The following is a 20,123-nucleotide window of genomic DNA, read 5'->3' on the forward strand; positions in this document are numbered from 1 at the left end:
TTCCAAGCGAAATGATTACACTTATTGAGATTATAGGCCTATGCTATCCATGGAGCCACTTCAATAATTATAGTAATTTATCTTATCAACAGTTTTATTTAATGTGATAATACACTACCACTTACCACATAGAGAATACCTGCATTTTACTTTTTTACAAGAATCATTTGGACATCAAATCTTCATATAGATGTTCTTGAGAAATGAATACTTAGAACGTCATATTTCTTTTATTGATCAAATTTACAAACAAAACCAGGGAAAAGTGGTAAAAGAGAGAAAGTTTTATTTTAGCTATTTCAAAAAAGTAGTTTTCAGAAGTTCTTCAGTTACATAAAGAGTACTTATTGAGCATGTTAATTTTCATAGTTTACTAAATGTAATATACAGCAGGGCTGTATGTTAGGAATCTTATAAGATAATATCTGAATAATGTATTTTCATGAAATGCTGTGAATTATTACCCCAGATCATAAGGATCAGTTTTTTTCTTCTAACAAACAGAAATTTAATGGCACCAAGTTAAAAATATATATCACCACATTGACCAAGAGAGTTTTAATTGATTGATTCTGGTTTATTATGACCTAAACTCTTCAAAATGTGTTGTAGTTATCCTTCTAGAAGGCAAAAAAGAAGTTAAAGGTACTGACTATGAAATTACATATCTGAGCGTATTTTTAAAATGGGAATAAAACTGTCTTTCAATGAAGCAGAATAATTTGATAGTGACACTCCATCCTCGAAAACTGCAAGATGCAATTTTACACTGCTTTGAGTACAAGTATCTTTTGAGCTGTCATGCAGAAATGGTTTCTCTACTTGAAAATGGGGTTTTCCTTTCATCATTCAGGAATGTGTGCCTGTCACTCTCCATTGCCATCGATACGGGGAGCTGTGATTGTACTCGGGGCTGGAGACACTGCTTTCGACTGTGCAACGTCCGCCTTACGTTGTGGAGCACGCCGTGTGTTCATCGTCTTCAGAAAAGGCTTTGTTAATATAAGAGCTGTCCCCGAGGAGGTAAAATGGAACCATCAGAAAATATGGAGCTGTAATGCAACAGATTTTAGGAGATGAAACTGTTACTATGCAGTGTCCTGGTTTAAATCATTAGAATGTTCTTGAAATTATGAAATGCAAATTTAAAAATTTTTGGACTACCCATAGCTGTTTTTTCTCTAACTCAGACATTCAAAGCAAAAAAAATTATTTTATAATACTGATTTAGATGAAATGAGAAATTTATCTTTTTCAATGCACAAGGGCTTCTTATTCTCAGTGTTAATATCTTTGAAGTGTACTGCATTTGACTGGTAACAATGGAATGTGCTAAGTCTTCCATATCCTGAACAATAGGTACTCTTCACAAAATGTATGGACATTAGGAGAATGTGGTAGTTAGAGATATTCAGAATTTTCCATAAGCCGAGTTTATAAGCTGCATTCAAAGATATATACCTTGGTCATACTTACAGTCAATTCATTTTGCTATGAAGCCAATAGAACAAAGATTGCCATTTATTTTTTAAAAAGAGCTCTAGTTTAAGCATTATTTAGAATTAATCATTAGTTAACTTACTAAAAATGACAGATTTAAAAATCATTTCATCTTACAGGTGACTAATCTTGGGTGAGGCATCAGCTGGGTACGTGTACCACGAACTTCTCAAATTTAATTCTATTAGAGAAAGATAATGCCTTATAGAGGATATTAGTTCTGAGAACAAGAATGAAATGTATTTATAGAAAGATAAATTACTCATTTTATCCAAATCAGTATTTTGAATTTGATTTGCTTTAGAATGCCTGAAAATATTTGGAGTCTCTGTACTAGGCAAGAGTTATAACTGTAGTCAATAGGTAATTTGTCACGTGTAGATTAACCATGTTAGAGATTAATCTCACTAAAATATCAGAGTCACCACTGATTCATGGCTGGGTTTCAAATGTCAACTCTATTCTCTGGGCTTTCCTTCATCCAATCTACCCTTTCAGACTTTTTTCCAAAATCCATGGTGGAGATGGTTTTATAATCATAGGAATTTATTCTAGAGTGTGGTTTGAGGCATCAATTAGTGCAAGCTCATCATGTTACAAATAAAAAGAAAACAGGCATACTGAAGTTAAGTGACTTGCTTAAGATAAATGAAGACAGGAGCTAATTTTATTCATCTTCGTATCCCCATGCATAGCATAGGACCTCAGCAAATAATAAGTACTCGAGAAATGTGTATTGAACTAAATATTTTGTCTTATTCTTCTGATTGCAATGTCAGAGAAGTTTTAGTTACATAAGGCTGTACCCTGAGAGTTGGAAGGGAAGATGACCCTGAATGGCAATGTCAGTTTACTTCATAGTTTATATTATAGTCATCTTCCACTGGCAAGGGTAACTAGAAGTAAGTAGTGGCTATTTCTTCTACCTTAAATAGAATACACACAAAATGAGACCAGATAATTACTTAAGAGGGTAGAGGTAGAAGATTGTTTGTTCATTTAATCAATCTACATTTATTGAGCATCCATTGTGTATCGGACATTGTTCTAGGCAATTTGAATATAGCAGTGAAAAAATCAGATAGAAATTTTTGCCCTCATGGAGCTTATACCTAGTGAGAGAAGACACTCAATAACCAAACAAATAAATTGTCACATAAATAATATATTGAAAGATGGTTAGTGCTATAGAGAAAAATTAATTAAAATAGGTCTATAAGGAGAGTGTGTATGGGGAGAAAGTGTGGTAGAATAGGAGGCAGGATTTGCTATTTTAAACAGGGTGGCCTGGGAAGGCCTCTCTAATGAGATACCTTTTGGATATCGAGATGAAGATATCGAGAGAATGTAGATATCTGGGAGAAAAACATTCCAGATCAAGGCAAATGTATTCTCCCTTGATTGAAGAAGCCTCTTGGACTTCTGGGAATAGAAGAAAAAGTCAGTGTGGCTGGAACAGAGTAAGAGAAAGCAGTATGTGGCCGAGCAGGTGAGGTCTTGTTGGTGTTCACAAGCCCTTTAGTTTTTACTGACTGAAAAAGAAAACTATTGTACTGTTTTCAGCCGAGAAGCACCAAGATCTGAGTTAAATTTTAAAAGGACTGCTCTGTTGAGAATTGACTAAGGGAGGCTTGGGTCAGAAGCAGGGAGGCTAATCAGGGGCTAATGGAAAGAGTAGATAGACTATTAAATATGACTGGATCATGAGATGGAAAGGATCCAAGTCTAGGTATAGCTCAGTCAGAAGGCCAGAGCTCATTGGGCTGAACCATGTTTACCAAAGTATTGAGAGGAAGCAATGGGCCCATTGAACAGCATGTCACATGCCTGCAGTAGAGCTTAGTAGAACCCTAGTGGATCTGGAGCTTAATTAAAACCAGAAGAACAAATGTTTAGATGGTTTTTTATTATTAACTTACAAGAAAGCAAATTTTTTTATGTGGTCTTAAAACTACTTGACTTCGAGCTCCACGAGAGCGGGGGCCATGGTCATCTCTCTTGGTCACTTTTTTCTTCCCCTTGCCTAGTGCAATGGGTATCACATATAAAGCGTTCAACAAATAATTGTGGAATGAATGTTTCCTGGAGGAAATCAGTATCCAGTGCTTCTAGCTTTAAGAGGGCAAATACTTTCCAAGTTAGATCAATGTTACAGCAATAGGCCTTTGAAGGTTCATTTGTTAATTTTAGGCAAATTCCTCAGCATGAGAGAAGGAATAATACGTAGAACATTTTCAGAGTATGCATAGATTTCAGGGTCGGGTCACTGGCCAGTGTTTATACTTTTTTAGGATTGGGGACTTCTAGCGTTTGTAGAGGTTCCAGTGTTAATCCTTCATGACCATTACTTGGTTTTGTGTACATCAAAAGAGGGCCCAAGACATGGCAGTGCTAACACTTATGAAACTGGAAAGTCAGGAGGAGGTCCAATATTATGTATCTACTTCAAGATATGGGTTTTGAGAGAATATGTTCTAGGACAAATTTTTAACTAATACGAAGATTTTAATATCACACCTAATTTCTTTGTATTTCTCCTGTTCCTCTATGCTTTCTACTCCAGTACATACAAACTGCAGCCACACTTAGTTTCTTTCTTTAAAGTCAATGAAGATTGAGAAACAGGGGCATTTAGATTTTTTCTCAAATATGTGTATTGTCTAATGGGCTTGGGCTCTGGGATGCAATTTGGGGATAACATGATTTGTCTGTTGGTAAAAGGCCTCACCATTGGGCATGCCAGCATGTATATAGCCAAAGCCGCAGTCTAATTCTCAGAGGTTTTTTGAGGGAGGGAAATACAGAACAATACAAAGTTCTCTCATCCTTTAGTGACAAATATGGATTATTACAAAGGCTAGTTACATTTAACATGAAATTACATAGTTAGTAACGAAGAACCATGGATTGGATCCAGAAATGTTCTAATCTACAAAGCTAGGAGGCACCATCCAGTAGATTCTGCAGTGACAACCACATCCCATGTCTCTAATGCAGAGGTTCTCAAACTTTAGTGTGCATCAGAATCACCTGGAGGGCTTCTTGAACACAGCTTACTGGGCCCTAGTCCCGGAGTTTCTGATTTAGTAGGTCTGCGGTGGGCCTGAGAGTTTGCATTTTTAACAAGTTCCCTGGTGATGCTGAGGCTGCTGATTCACTGCTCTAATGTATCATCAATGTAGTTTCCAGCTGTCTAATTAGAGCCATAAACAGTGTGCTGTTTTGGGGTACTTTCCATCTTAGTTAAGAAAGCATTAATGCTACAGGATATAGGTTTGATGAAACGAAGATACGGAGGCATCATCAGCATACTGATGTAATTCTGATTCCAAATGTCTTTCAGTCTCCCTTGTGGCCTCACACGCATGCTAAGTAGGATGCTACTGACAAACTAGCGCTTCTCAGCCGTGGGTCCTTAGGGAAACCAGCCAATCACTCAGCACTATCCTCTAAGAAGATGAGGGAAATTCTGTTAATAATTCCCTCCAGTACTTTCTGCAAGCTTAAATAGGTGAGATTAAATTTCACAGGATAACAGAATCCCCCAAAATGCTGGTATTAAAAGCTGTTGACAGATCAGATAGAACTGCAAGAATTCTTTAGGCAGTTGGGAATCCCTAAAAGGAGGCATGAAGGTCAGGACTCAGCAGGCCTGCTTGAGTTGATAAATTTAAAGCATAAGGTTGGGGAAGGACTTTGTAGTTCTTATTAATTATTACTGAAAAGAATGTGGTACAAAATTATTTTAATAGCACAATCCCACACACAAAGAATATTTCAAGAATCGATTCTTCACATATTCAGTTTCCCAATAGCAGCAAAACAGGGTAGATCTTTAATTCTGCTATATTTTAAACAGGCTCTCTATGCTATTTCCTAGTGCCCTTGGTTCTCCCTATTCATTTTCCATAGTGGTAACTGATTTAACTTTGATAAGCCTGTTTCTATAGATTTAAGCTATTTAGAGGGTCAACTATTTTGATAATTAATGCTACTTTATTATTTTTAATAATTAAAAAAATACCAGATTGCCTGGTCTGTTAGTCAAACCTTTCTTTATCTGTTATTGCAATTCTGAAATAGTACATCTTTATGTGAAAGCCTTTTAGTTGAATCCTTTTGGTACCACACAGCATACCTCATAATAGACCATTCATGTGGCATGATCTGTAGGCCTCCCCTCAGACATTTTTAATATAAAATGATCACCTTAAAGCTACATCCATAGATACTTTCATCATCTATATCTTGCTGGGTAAACATACATTTTCCTACAAGTAACTGATGCTTTTTAGTTTTTATTTAGTGACAAGAAATATGAACCTGGGACTATTTTTAGAAAATAACCTCTATCAGCTGACAAATTTAATTTTACTTAGTAAGGTTGATGTTTACAGCAGCTCTTCAACATTTGGCACCTGCACATCATTTGAGTTGGTGTTCTTCACGGAAAGTAATCACAGACCTGTTAGCATGATTGGCCATATGAAGATACCTGCAAACAAACATACACAAGTGCCCCCGGCACACAAAGTTAATTAACGGTAGTTAGGGACTCCCCTGGTACTAAATATTAAGTATACCTTTAATACTTTATGATGACATGGGAATGACATTCCAAGGATCTATATGTGTTTACATTTTTAAAAAGTAAATTTTCAGTGAAGTGTGAGAAGGTAGAATGGAACAGTCAAAAGGAATTAACTAGAAGTTGGAGTACTTGGTTCTAGTCTGAGCATGACCATCTGTAAAATTAGTGTTGTAACTCTATGCTTCTTAAAGTTTCATCTATTCCCCAAATTCTGTGTTTTGAACATTCGGATAAAGATATGTGAATGATATGGAATCTGGACAGAAAGATCCTTTCTTCTCACGGAATAACAGAAACTCTGTACTGAAAATTTGGGCCATATCTGTAAATATTACGCTCGAAACAAGTTGCAGCTAATGTATCTCCCAGTCAGTTGGTGAGGTAAGATCTGCTACATTCAAGACGTGGATATCCAAGGAGCTGACAGGTGTAGTTGTCAGAATTCTACACTATGCTTGATAATTCAGATGGTGAGTGAGAAAAAAGACTATAACTAGGCCAAGAGCCAACAAAACCCTGTCTCCATTCAAGAAGATATATTTTAAAAGCTTAATTATTTAAAAAAATTCCAGGGGCAGGGTGCATTATGCTGACTAGGAATATCTGTAGAGCTGAAAACTATGTACCTTTTGAAAACGTTTACCAATCTTTCACATATATATATATGCATATATATATATATATACACATGTGTATATATATACATACACACAGATTCATTAATAGTGAACATTTTAAACTGGTATCAAGTCACTATCAAGCCTTATTAAATAAGAATATGTCATTATTACTCTATTAACTTTAGGTCATCATTACTCTGTTAAGTTTTATTTGAAAGTTGGAAGCCCCTCTCTCATTAATAATATTTACCTCAGCTTTCCAAGGTTGTCTTTTCTTGTCTTATAATTTGAAAATATTAAAAAGCAATTTGTTTGCATAATTTATGAAATATACATGTTGGTCATGCATACAATTCAAAAGATAAAAATAAATGAAAAACACACATGAATTAATGTAAAAAGAGAAAACTGTCATTCTTTTTAAAAGTGATTTTTTTCATCCTTCAAGGTCTGCTCAAAATGTCATTTACTCTTTGAAGGCTTCCTTAGTTCTCCCAATTAACCTCTCCCTCCTGTGAGATTTTAGAACTCTTTATCCTTCCTATATTATAGCACTTATTAAATAGGATAGTCATTACTTTATACTCATCCTACAAATTAAAATGCAAGCTCCTTCAAGTGGATTGGCTCATTCAACTTGGTATCTGAAAAATACCAATCTGAAAAACTATAGAACAGTGCTTAACCCCAGGCAGCAGATCAGTGAGGCATGTTGAATAAGTCAACATTTTAGGGGCATTAAAAACCTTGTCGGAAGACTTTAAATGAATATGAAATATTCAAAATATGTAATTTATACATATATACACACACCTCAAAATTACTTCTGATAGCTTTTAAATAAGTAATTATTTTATTTTTAATTTAAATTTTAAAAAGTACCATTTTATCACAACACTATATCAACCTAACATTAAAAGTAGATTGAAAAAAGTTGTTTCTAGTCTTCAGTCCCTTAAAAGATAGATGAGAATTTTTAAAAAAGAGGAAATATAACCAAGCAATATAATAAAAAGTAAAAATTAATAAAAAGTTGTAGAATCAGAGAAGATTAGCAGATTGCAGAAGAAGACAGAAGATCCTGATTTGTACAGAATTTATATAAAGAGACATTTCAAAATTGAAGAAGGTACTGCAAAGGCTCTAAAGTTATGCAGAAGATAATTTTGTGAGGTACTCCAACAGCAGCCAGGAATGCTTGACTGTAGCAAAATCTAAGATGAGGAGTTATAAGAGCTAGTCGGATTTAAGAAAATGTCATCAATCATAAATGAGTAGTGTTTAAAAATACTCTCTTCTTCTTAGAAAAGATGTATTTTATGATACCTGTGCAAAGGCGTTTTATGCCTCTAAATTATCCCATACACTGCATTTCTGGTTTTGCAGCTCGATAATGACACAATAAAATAGTTAAAGGGAAAATATATTTATCTAATATATAGTACAACTCTCACATGGAGAAATGTTTTCCATTTTAAAAGCTTCAAGCTAAAAGAAGCCTGTTTGTAACACCATATCAGATACTAAAACAAAGAACCTCAACAGGTGGTTTTAACAAACTTTTTTGCCCAAGAAAAGAATAATTGCAGAATTAGCTTGTATATTCCAGGGAGTAGTAAGCTTATCAACATTGTTCTGCCTTCTGCCACTGACTGTGAGTCTATATAAATCAAAAATTACAAAATATATTAAGAACTGTTTAGTAAATTGAGGAAGATGAGATCAAGTGTGGATGGACAGGATTTACTGCCTCTTTCATCTCCTTGGTAACTGAAATAACCAGAATATTGGATTGTGAAATCAGACTCACATGAATTAGAGATATAGTCTGCATTAAGCTTTATTAACAGTTTCAAGTATACAAGTAAACATAAAGTGTTGGGTAAACATGGAGAGGTACAGGACCAACACTGTTCTCCAGGTCACATCTTGCTGCATCAGGATGTGCTTTAAATAAGATTAATGTGAGGTCTCTAAGTAGCATAAGTAGCTCCATCAGTTACCCAAAGGGAAGCTGTTTTAACTGTGAAACATCTCCAGTTTATACTCAGATAGTTACATAATTTATATGACTCTTTACAGAGTGCCATGCCCCATAAATCCATAGTTTCCGGGTTGGTTTACCATAGCAATCCTAGATTAACAGGTATATCTTGCCAAGAGCATTCAACAGATAAGGGCTCTCCCACTTGCAAATGCTGATTGATAGTTTGTTTCCCAGTAGCATGTTTATAAGGGGATTTAACCAGGTCACTTTCCTTCTTTCTTTCTTGAGATGAACTCCTTTAGGTTCCTTCACCTTCCCTCACCAAAAGGAGATAATCTATTTCATACTGGAACTTCTCAGTAACTAATTCCTTCTCATCCTTCAAGATTTGTTTTTAAAATACCTTTTCCAGGCTGCCATTTCTTGACCTGTGCTACTGCTGTGTAAAATGCCCTTTTATGTGCCATTAGCGCATACTATGTTTATATATTATCACACTGAACATAATTGCTGTCTTGTCTGCCTCTGTGCGATTTTTGAGAGTAGGGATGATTTTATTAACTGTAGCACCCAGCACCATTTTTTATACATAATAGATACTTAATAAATGTTCGGTAAATTTTTGAGTTCATGGAACTCTTGTAGTTATGAATGTTTGTGGTACATCCAATAATTTAGCACTGATGAAATAGAAGGTAATATTTACCAGGATTATCACTAGCCAAAGCAGACTACCAAACGATTTTGGTTTGAAATAGCATTTTCGAGATCCTCATGTTCATACAGAATTGATAACTTGTTAAATGTCCAGCTATTCAAAGATAATCTTTACAAAGAATATTGTTTCTCAAACTTTGGCATATTAGAATTTAGTGTATGCTAGTTCTGAGTTCTGCTCATTATAGTTTATAACCTATGCTTACTTTGCCTATATGCAATCTAAAAATGAGTTGGCATCATGCTTTTAATTATAGTAAATTAAGTTGTTTCATAATTTCCACAGTATGATGCCTGTAATATTAATCAGACCAAATCATCACATTACATAAAGTTAATCATTAAAATGATGATCATTATTGCATGCTATAGCACTCTATTTTTATTTCACTCAGCATCAACCACGTATCTTCCCTGAATATGGAAGTAAAAATCAAAGCTAAGAAGAATGTTTTTTTCACTTTCCTCATACTATGTGAAAAGAAAGTAACAATTTGATTTATTGAACCTCAAAAATGGAGCGGTTGAGATGCTTTATCCTTTATTCCCTTGAGTAATTATTGGTGAAGATAAGGGCAGGAGAAATTTGTATGTTTTCCTGATGTACCAGTTGTCCCTCATGAGAACAGGCACCATCAAACAAATAAATAAATATGTGTGTTGTGAACAGAAGTGTTCATATACCAAACTCACTGAGTTGCTGGTTATTAATGATCACTAACAAACAATAGATATTAAAAAGCACTAACACTGACACCTGTGAACTACTTAGCACAGAAGGCTGATTAATTTGAGCAATAAAATATTAAGACCGACTGCATGAGGTTAGACTACTGGTCCATCATTTTCTCATGGCAGTGTAACTGACAACTGGAGGAGGAACACCATTTGCTTTTTGGTTTCAGGCTTACAACATTGGATGATCTGGTCAGGTAGCATGTCTTCTGCATGCCCATTGTTACTTGCTTTGAGATGGGCATTTAGTAGCCATTTGATTCCACATACTACTAGTTGGTTGTCCTTTCATTAACTTGAATGTCCTCTTGGTTTTCATATTAGTTATTCATTTTGGTAAACAAAATGTTACTCAATATCTACTGTGTGCTAGTCATTTTGATAGACACCAGTAGTGCTGAAATTCACTTAATTTCCCTCCATGTGGCATATTGACTGGAGTATATTCTGATTTGCCAGGCATCTGTCTGAATGTTCATTTGCTTGAACTCATCAATTGTTAAATATTTGAATATCATTCCTAGACATTGGGGATAGAAAGTTAAATAAGATATTATTTCTGTACTTAAAAGAGTTTTGTGAAGGAGTTTACTGTCTAACAAATAAATTTATTTCAATTCTATTTTAATTTTCTACCTTTATACCTTGAGATATCCTTGAATTCTCATTTTCCTATTGTTTCCTTGTTGACTAAGATAGATCTTATCATCTCAGTTTTTCTGTTCCCAATATATCAATTCTTTCCACAAAAATACATATGTTCAAGTGATACCTTTCTATCTTTCCTTTAAAAGTTTTGCCCTCTCATGTAAAATGGAAAATGTAGATACTTAATAGCAAAATAGCAAGAAGTGGTGTGATTTGTGTCTGCTGCCCAACAGTCTAATCTTACATGTTTTAGAGAGTAAAGAACATTTCAAGTTTCAAAAGCAGAATTTCAGAGTAATCTCTCTGGGGGCCAATGTTTATACCCCCGACTTCTGTGCACTGTCAGATAGTTGATATGAATACAAAATATTTGAATACAAGTAATCAATCCTGGTGCATATGGAGAATTATGATGTGAGCTGAGGATATATTAAAATACAGTTTCTTCATGTTCATAATTATACACAGTTTTTTGTCCCTCAAAAGTCGAAACTATGTAAGAATATTACTAAAGCATGTTCAGACATTAAATCATTGGTAATCTTTATTTTAAATTCTTAAAAATTTTTGTTTGTTTGTAGTGTCCAATTTTTGTTTCTAAATTCAATGCCAAATTTGCCAAAAAGTATATGAGATTATCTACATATAATAATAGATACTATCTGAGTATTAATAGACAGGAAAAGTAGAATGGGACAAGACAGACTCTAAATCAGTCTGAGACATGCTCCTAATATGTGCAGCATAGTTCAGGATTTTATTTCTGCCCTCCACAGAAAAGAGTAGTGTTATAAATATGCATCGTGTATTGATTTATTCAAACCATAAACATTTGGCATTGTCATTCAATCAAGTTTGGCATTATCATTAAAATTTAGCATCACTTGACATTTTTGAAACACAATAAATTGGTTTATATTGATGAATTATAAGGTACTATGTTACACAAATGTAACAAAGTGATACAGAAAACATATCTTACATACTAGAGCCGTATTTATTTTGTAATCTGAATTATTCAAGGAATAGTTTGCCTTCCAGAAATCATACATTTTTATTTTGTAGAAAATTAAGGAGGCATCTAAGGTTCATCTTTGGCCTTTCCTTTCTTTACCTTTGCATTTGGGCCACCTTTCTCTTGGAATCGTAATCCTATTGCTAAGTAGTATTGAATGGTTTGGAGAATGGTTGAGGGAAAAAGTGAATTCAGAGAATTGCAACTACATATAAATAACATTTGTTTGCACCTTCTATATGTTAAATTACCTTTTAGGTACTTTACATTTCCTGAATTGCCTTAAATAATACCCCATACCAATTAATTAGATATTGTTATCCCCATTTTACGTATAAGGAACCTGAAGACCAAAGAGATTAGTGACTACCCCAAATAAGCAGTAGAAGCAGATTTCAAACCTGATTCAATTCCACTTACCTCTAATTTCCCTGTCTAAACAGTAAGCAGTTTTAGATCCACTGTTTTGTATTTTACCACCCACAATATCCCACATATCTATTATTTTTGATATCGCTAATCTCTAAGTTTTATAATGAAAAGGGAAATACTGTGTAATAATAGTTTATGTGGTCCAATTTTTAAGCCTTTAAGGCCAATATTCAAAAAATATCTTAAGTAAAATATAGACTGAATAGCTTCGTGCCAATGTATAGTAATGACCAGTGTTTCTCAATAGTTTTTTTTTCATTTTCATCTCTCTGGGGAGTCTTTTTGCTGCAGCCTTCGTGGTGTAGAGGTTAAGGTTTGGTGCTGTCACTGCCCCAGCCCAGATCCATTTCCCAGTTAGGGAACAACACCATCTGTCTGTTGGTTGTCATACTGTGGCGGCTGGGTTTTGCTGTGATGCTGAAAGCTATACCACCAGTATTTCAAATACCAGCAGGGTCACCCATGGTGGACATGTTTCAGGGGAACTTCCGGACTAAGACAGACTAGGAAGAAGGAACTGGCCACCCACTTCTGAAAAAATTGGCCATGAAAACACTGTAAATAGCAGTGGAGCTTTGTCTGATAGAGCGCCAGAAGGTGAGAGGATGGTGCAAAAAGACCGGGCAGGGCTCGGCTCTGCTGTGCACAGGGGCCCTAGGAGTCAGAATCAAGTGAACAGCACTAACAAGGGAGTCTTTTTAGACTTTTTTCTCCTAGTCACTACCCTCCCACTGTAATCTTAATAGTACAGATATACTGGATATCTGTTTATATACTGTGGCTCTTTTGGGGAGGAGTGTCATAAAGTATTTTGATATCTAAGAATTTTTCCTTCCCCGAGAGTCAATTTTTGCTCCTTTGTGGGTGGTATTACTCTCATTGAGAATGTATGGTACAGATCCACTAAGTTCAGAGCCAGTCAGCTATGGTCTAGTAAGACAGTGGTTCACAAAATGTCACTTCTGGACCAGCAGCATAGCATCACCTAAGAATTTGTTAGAAGTGCAAATCCTCAGCCCTCACCCAATCTGACAGAATTAGAAACTGGGAGTGGCCCCTTGCAGTCTGTTTTAACAAGGCCTCCAGGTGATTCCTGTACACACCCAAGTTTAGAACCACTAGTTACGGATAGAGTGCTGAGAGATAGGTCCATGGCTTCATCGTGACATTGACTGAGCAAGTTACTTTATCTCAGTTTTTCCGTCTTGACGTAGTGCAGATAATTTCTAGTTTGAAGCCTTACACACACAACCTTCTCAACCTCTCTTGTCAGAGGTCCTACTAAGAATCCCCCTATCTTCCCCCGAGGAGGGAAAGAATGAGGCTCAGCACCCCTTCAACCTCTTCAATAGGATGTTTTTACATTTTTAAAAAAAGACTAGTCAACATACTAGTTAGGTTTACATTGACGAAGGCCTGGATTCCCCCAAAGACAGTAAGTGGAAAAATAAGCAAATAAGTACTAACATTCTGTCTGGATAGGCATTCCACTATGGGCATGAAAACAAAAACTAGGGTGTCCCATTTTATGGCAGAATGGATTATGTAAGAGATATGGAAGAACTGGGAATTTTTTAACAGGAGCATGCTTGTTTCTTTTTCTTAAAATTTTCATTTGTATTTTTACAAAATTAAGAATAAATGTTAAATTTATTTCTTAGTTCCATAGAGTTTCTCTAGTCTTTTCTCCTACCTACCATTCTAACCATGTGCTTGCACATATTGGCTCACCTACTTTATTGACTTTTTTCCAGCTTAGCTATATGCAGCCTGGTAATAATCTGAAGTATTTATTTTCATATGTGGCATAATTGAAAAGAGAACTTAACCTACAGAAATGAAAACATAAGGAGTCCAGGCTACTGTCGTCAGAAATCTCACACACCACCAACCGTAGGGCATGCATTAGCTAAAACTTGAGAAATATCTCGTCATGCCGTGATCTATAAATTTCCACATGACAACTCCAATTCAAGACTCCCCTGAGTGAGAGATTTACAAAATGTAAATAGCTGATAACTGAATTTCAGCTTTGGTGAAAGAAAAATCTTCATCTTGATTTAAACATCATAAGCTTTAGCATGTGTAATTGAATTAAAAATCAAATAGTAAATGGAGAAGAAACATTTTCAAGTTTTTTCTCTGTTCTGTTTTGTTTTAGATGGAGCTTGCTAAGGAAGAAAAGTGTGAATTTTTGCCTTTCCTGTCCCCACGGAAGGTTGTAGTAAGAGGTGGGAGAATTGTTGCTATGAAATTTGTTCGGACAGAGCAAGATGAAGCTGGAAACTGGAGTGAAGATGAAGATCAGATAGTCCAGCTGAAAGCCGACGTGGTCATCAGTGCCTTTGGTTCAGTTCTGAGTGATCCTAAAGGTAGAACCTTCGGGAGCTGAAGTGTGTTATGTAATTGTCTGTTATTTTAGTGCCATAAAAGTTAACAGCTTTCAGGGAATTATTTTTCACTTTAACATTCATTTCCTTCTTCTAGTATGGAATGCAAGCAATCTTGATTTCAAAGGCTTAGGAATGGTATTTAATGCATATATATAAAATTATTTTTAAAGTGGTGGGAATGGAAAAGAATATTAATCTTTCTTTTAAGCTGATAATCAAAATACATTTTCCATTTTGTAATAATGTTTGCCTTGTTTCCTCTGTAAGCATGACTTTTTCTTCAATTAGACCTAGAGTAAGAAAATGTGACAGAGAAGTTGTAACAGCCAGTCTTTAATGATTCAGACAAATTAGGATCTAATGGATAGGCAAAGATAGAATTCATGTTTAGTACCATCCTCATGCCAAACCATCACTAGAAACATCAAAATTATCAAATTGGGAAGTTTGAACTCTTGTCATTTCATCTGGATGGCATAAATGAACATGCTATGGAAGAACAAAATACTCTAAAAAGAAGATAATGAGAAAAGAAAATGTTTTATATAGCATTCCAACTGAATAGTAGGCCAATCGATTAAGACTATTTTGTGTTATATTTTCCCCACTAACACTGTTTTTGTGGGTCCTTGTGGATGAAAGCTAAGGTATCTAGGTAACTTCATTTTGCAAATCCTTTACCTTTTTAATATACATTGTTGAAATGACAATTAACTCCTTTATTTACTGAAAGTAAAATAAAAGAAAAACGTTTCTCTAGGTCAGAGATTCATTAAGAACAGCAATAACAACAACAAAAAATATCTGAGCCTGATGATTCCTGTCTATGACTTCCTACTACATCCATGCTAAAATTACATTTTGTGTCTGAAACAGGAAGAGACATATGAATGCAAATGTACATTTTTATGCAACAGATAAGTAAAAAATTCAACCAGTCATCAGGATATTTTATCTGCAGGACATCAAACATCTTGGTATTTGGAAACATCCAGATGTTTAATGTCATCAAGATAAATGTTTTCAAATAGCTTGTTGATAGCCTGAATTTGTCACTTTTCATCTAGATGTTTGTGTGATGTTTAGACATAGTCACAGTGTGGTTTGCTTATTCATTAACTGGATTCAGGAAGAAAAAAAAAAACAATGTGTAAATTGCATTCTATTATCTAAAAAAATCACACTGTTCTTATTACTCTGTACATTATCAAAAACTGAGTAAAAAGCTGAATCACATTTAGCTAGCAATTCTGTTGATGATTCGCCAATCAAAAAATAATTTAGCTTACCATCTAAAGTTATGTTCCACAACTGACAACTCTAATATTAAGAAAAATGTATCTTTTCCTAAACAAACCTAAGTAGATGTGACTCAGAAGATCATAGAAAACAGCTTTTGCAATCTCAGATGTGATTTTGCTAAGCTTATGCTAGTGTCTGTGTGTGCGGAGTAAAATATTTAACTTAGTACTTAAAAAATAAAGTAGAAGAAAATTTGATTTATTCATGTTTACTTGAGAAAGTCATTCCAGAATTTATGTATTTTATTCCAGAATTAACTTGTGTATGTTTCGTCCAGTGCTTCCCATGCACCGCCCCATATACATTTAGAGAAGTGAAGGACAAATGGTACTTCACTTTTTTTTCCCTCTCCTCCTGACTTGAAATAACTGCCTGGAAAAATTTATCTTTAGGTAGAATTACCTGCTTTACCAGGGCCCTTTAATGTTTACATTAATAAGAAGCTACTTTCCAAGTGAGAGGGGAGCTTCGAAGAGCAGGAGTGTTAAACAGCATTCATGCCTCTACCACCATCTAAATTTTTTTTTTTTTATTTTTTGTTTATTGCAGTAACACTGGTTCATAACATTGTATAAATTTCAGGTGTACATCATTATACTTCTATTTCTGCATAGATTACATCATGTTCACCACCCAAATACTAATTACAACCCATTGCCACACACATGTGCCGAATTATCCCTTTTGCCCTCCTCCCTCCCCCCTTCCCCTCTGGTAACCACCAATCCAATCTCTGTCTCTATGTGTTTGTTTATTGTTGTTATTATCTACTACTTAATGAAGGAAATCATATGGTATTTGACTTTCTCCCTCTGACTTATTTCACTTTGCATAATACCCTCAATGTCCATCCATGTTGTCACAAATGGCTGGATTTCATCGTTTCTTATGGCTGAGTAGTACTCCATTGTTTATATATACCACATCTTCTTTATCCATTCGTCCTTTGATGGGCACTTAGGTTGCTTCCAAGTCTTGGCTATTGTGAATAACGCTGCAGTGAACACAGGGGTGCATGTATCTTTACGCATTGGTGTTTTCAAGTTCTAGTCTTTGAATGGAAAACGTTAAAGAAAGAGGTAGAGGGAATCAGTATTTGTTAGAAGTTGACCAAGAAGGTCTTACCCAAACAGTATTTAAAATCTTAAAGTAATAATTCCAAATCAGAAAACTTTCATGTGCACACACGTATTTAAGGAATGGCAAAAATCAGTTTCCAGGAAGCAAGTTGTCCACTTGGGTAAGAGAGAAGATGTGCCTGTTCTCCCTCATCTACCCTAAGTCTTATCCCATCCTGATACTTTTCAATGCGATTTATGGGTGATACCTTTGTGATCATCACATATGTGAGACTATATGATTTAATACATTTATCTATAATATATTAAACCTCTGTCTTAAAATGTCAGCCTCCTTTTCCACCTCTTTTTCCCCTTCTTCCCAACCTCACTTTGCACAGGCTCCAACGAGCTGCCTGTGCCAAGCTCAGTGACATCTTTTCAGTCCCTATTCTATTTTCTGCATTTGACAATGTTAAATATTTCTGTTTGAAATGCTCTCCTCCAAGTCACTTAACCTTTCTGAGCCTCAGCTGCTTCCTCTGTAAAAAAACAAGGATAATAATACCGTCTATCCCTGTCTCTCAGGACTGTTGTCAGTATTAAATGAAATAATGTGAAAGTGCTTTGGAAATGAAGCTGCAACATGTTATTATTGTTTATGACACTTCATTTTCTTGCTTTTTCTTTTAACTATTGCATATCCAAGCCTATCATGAAGCCTATCACTGACTGCTTTTCTTCCTCTAGCTCATTACTTTTTAGTACTTTCCAAAGTTTGCACTTTGCCCATTTTTTCTTAATATATTTATTCCTGTAGTGAACTGATTGTCTCATTCATTCATTCATTTATTCATACATACATTAATTCCTGTAAGAAATATTTAATCAACTTCTTCCGTGTGCCACATAGTGGCTCGACTCACAGTTAAGCACTATTACAGCTCTGTGTAAAATGACTCTGAAATCTTTCTCCACTCTCCATGTCTCAGAAGACATTTCATCCTGTATTTATGCTCATACACGTGACAAACATTTACTGAGTTATCTAGTGTATGCCAGGAGCCAAGTTGTATTCTGGAAAGTGCAAAGATGATGAGACATTTCTTGTACTTAAAACTTCACAGACTGTGGTTGGAGGCCAACTTATAAACAAATCATTGTTTTACCTAGTGAAGAATACATTCAGGGAGATACCCACGAAGTAAGGAAGAACCACCTCATCGGATTTCCCTAAAGCAGGGCTCTTCTCAACTTCGCTGTTATTGTAATGGTACCGTAGTTCTCCCCATCACTAAAGTTCAAAATGTTATCCCAGATTCAAATTTCTAATTCCAATTTTATTTTCATTAAATTCACCACTGTTACCTTATATTCTAGGATAAAGCTTCTCCTCCTTAACACTTGAGAACTTCAGCAAATGAGTTTACATTTACTATGTATCCAGCTTTATTTTCCACTGTTCCCTATTGAATTCTTCCTCCTAGTGTCTAGCACAGATTGGATTCCGTAGTGCTAACTCAGGAAGTCCTTGGTGAATGCATTACATAAAGATATGCTGAAGAATTCAAGGAATGAAATAAACTTGACACAGTACATGTAAAGTACAGTGGTAATTTATACTCCAACATTCTCTGATTATAATAATATTTTAAATGAAAATACTTTTAGTATCTCAATTATATCAACAATAATATTTGTAAAGATAACCTAAATTAGGAAATTTGAAGGAAATTAAATTTTTAATCTCAGTTTTTTGTCTGCTGTGTTTCATGACTTTGCAAGTCCCTTAATTTATGTCTCACAAAGGAGAGTATAATAGTATTATGCATCTAATATATCTGTGATAAATATTTCCTGTCGTGAAAATGGTGTCTCAACAGCTTATAGAAAATAAAATATATCAAATCTATAAAACAAATTTAGATGATAAGCTTGGATTGTAGTTGCTAATTATTTCATTGCTACTAAGGCTAATAACAATTATAGGTAATCATTATTATTTTGTCTAATTCTATTTTATTTCTGTATCTTTTTTTGGATTGTAGCAGTGAGTGGAAATAAGAACAAAAGGCTACATATTCCACATCCCTGTGCATGGAATATGTGTGTGCTTATTATGAGCACAATTTAATTGAATCCTTCATTAACTGCTATCCCAAATTCTAAAGGCTTTGTGATGTCTAATTTCTAATTTGATTGAGGTAATAAAGTCTTAGCCTTATTTAATATCTTTCCTATGAAAAACTCAAAGTAGTTTCACCTTTTAAAAATTCTCATCCATTCTCTCTAAGTATGTAAGATTGCAAATCACATTAAGTTGGGATTTTATTGTTCCAGACTGGTTTTAAAGGCTGTCAGTAAATTAAGTATAAACTACCTCGAACTGGCATTTCTACTCCACAAATATTGCCCTTCACTGGAAATTTTAAAAGATTTATTTATTTTAAAAATATATGTTTCATAATATGGGAAATCTCCTCTCCTGCTAAACAACACCGTCAATGTTAATTGAATTGAATTTCTCTCTTTTGTTTATTTGGACAATGTCAAGTTTAAGAGACTTCTTGCTTATTTCATAGTTTGTCTTCCCCTCTCTTTCTGCTTGGAACCAAACTGCCAGTTGTGAAAGTGTGCATATCTTTTCTGTTAGTTTGGAATTGATGAGGATAATTCATGACCATTTGCACCAACTCCACAGCTTCATTTTTCCAACTGAAGTAATAACAGTTGGCCTTGTCCTCACATTCCCAGGAGATCTAGATGACGTAGTTTTGTGTATCTTTGAATATGCTTTCAGCCCATGCCATGACCTCTGTGCCTCTTCCCTTCACTGCACTACAACCATCCTTTCATTCTTTTGAAGTGTTCACTTCGAAAAAAGCTATGTGCTTAGATCTTCCAGAACCTATTATAATTTATCTTCCAATTAGATTATAAACCTCAAGAGGGCAGAAATTCTACCTTTATAGTAAACTGTAGTCCCAATAGCAGCTGACATACTAATGTGCCCATAATAGATGCACAATATATATTTGTGCATTTTACGTGATTCATCTTAAGATATTAATTTTTCGTTACTCCTAGTCATTATTGTTTTCCTACTATAGGGTCAGTTTGATTTA

The 20,123-nt window shown here is 34.9% G+C and overlaps 1 protein-coding gene across 3 annotated transcripts in view; it reads left to right on the forward strand.

The window, feature by feature from the left end:
- DPYD (dihydropyrimidine dehydrogenase) overlaps positions 1-20,123 on the forward strand; it is a 777,563-nt gene that overhangs the window by 335,030 nt on the left and 422,410 nt on the right. For all 3 annotated transcript variants that reach the window (XM_004420800.3, XM_087446926.1, XM_087446934.1), the window contains 2 exons: positions 854-1,023; positions 14,407-14,617. In XM_004420800.3, the coding sequence (XP_004420857.1) occupies positions 854-1,023; positions 14,407-14,617 (381 nt within the window). The remainder of the gene's footprint in view (positions 1-853; positions 1,024-14,406; positions 14,618-20,123) is intronic.

Source organism: Ceratotherium simum, chromosome 2 (genome assembly GCF_057802395.1).
Source record: "Ceratotherium simum simum isolate JZ-2026a chromosome 2, ASM5780239v1, whole genome shotgun sequence".
Taxonomy (NCBI): Eukaryota; Metazoa; Chordata; class Mammalia; order Perissodactyla; family Rhinocerotidae; genus Ceratotherium; species Ceratotherium simum.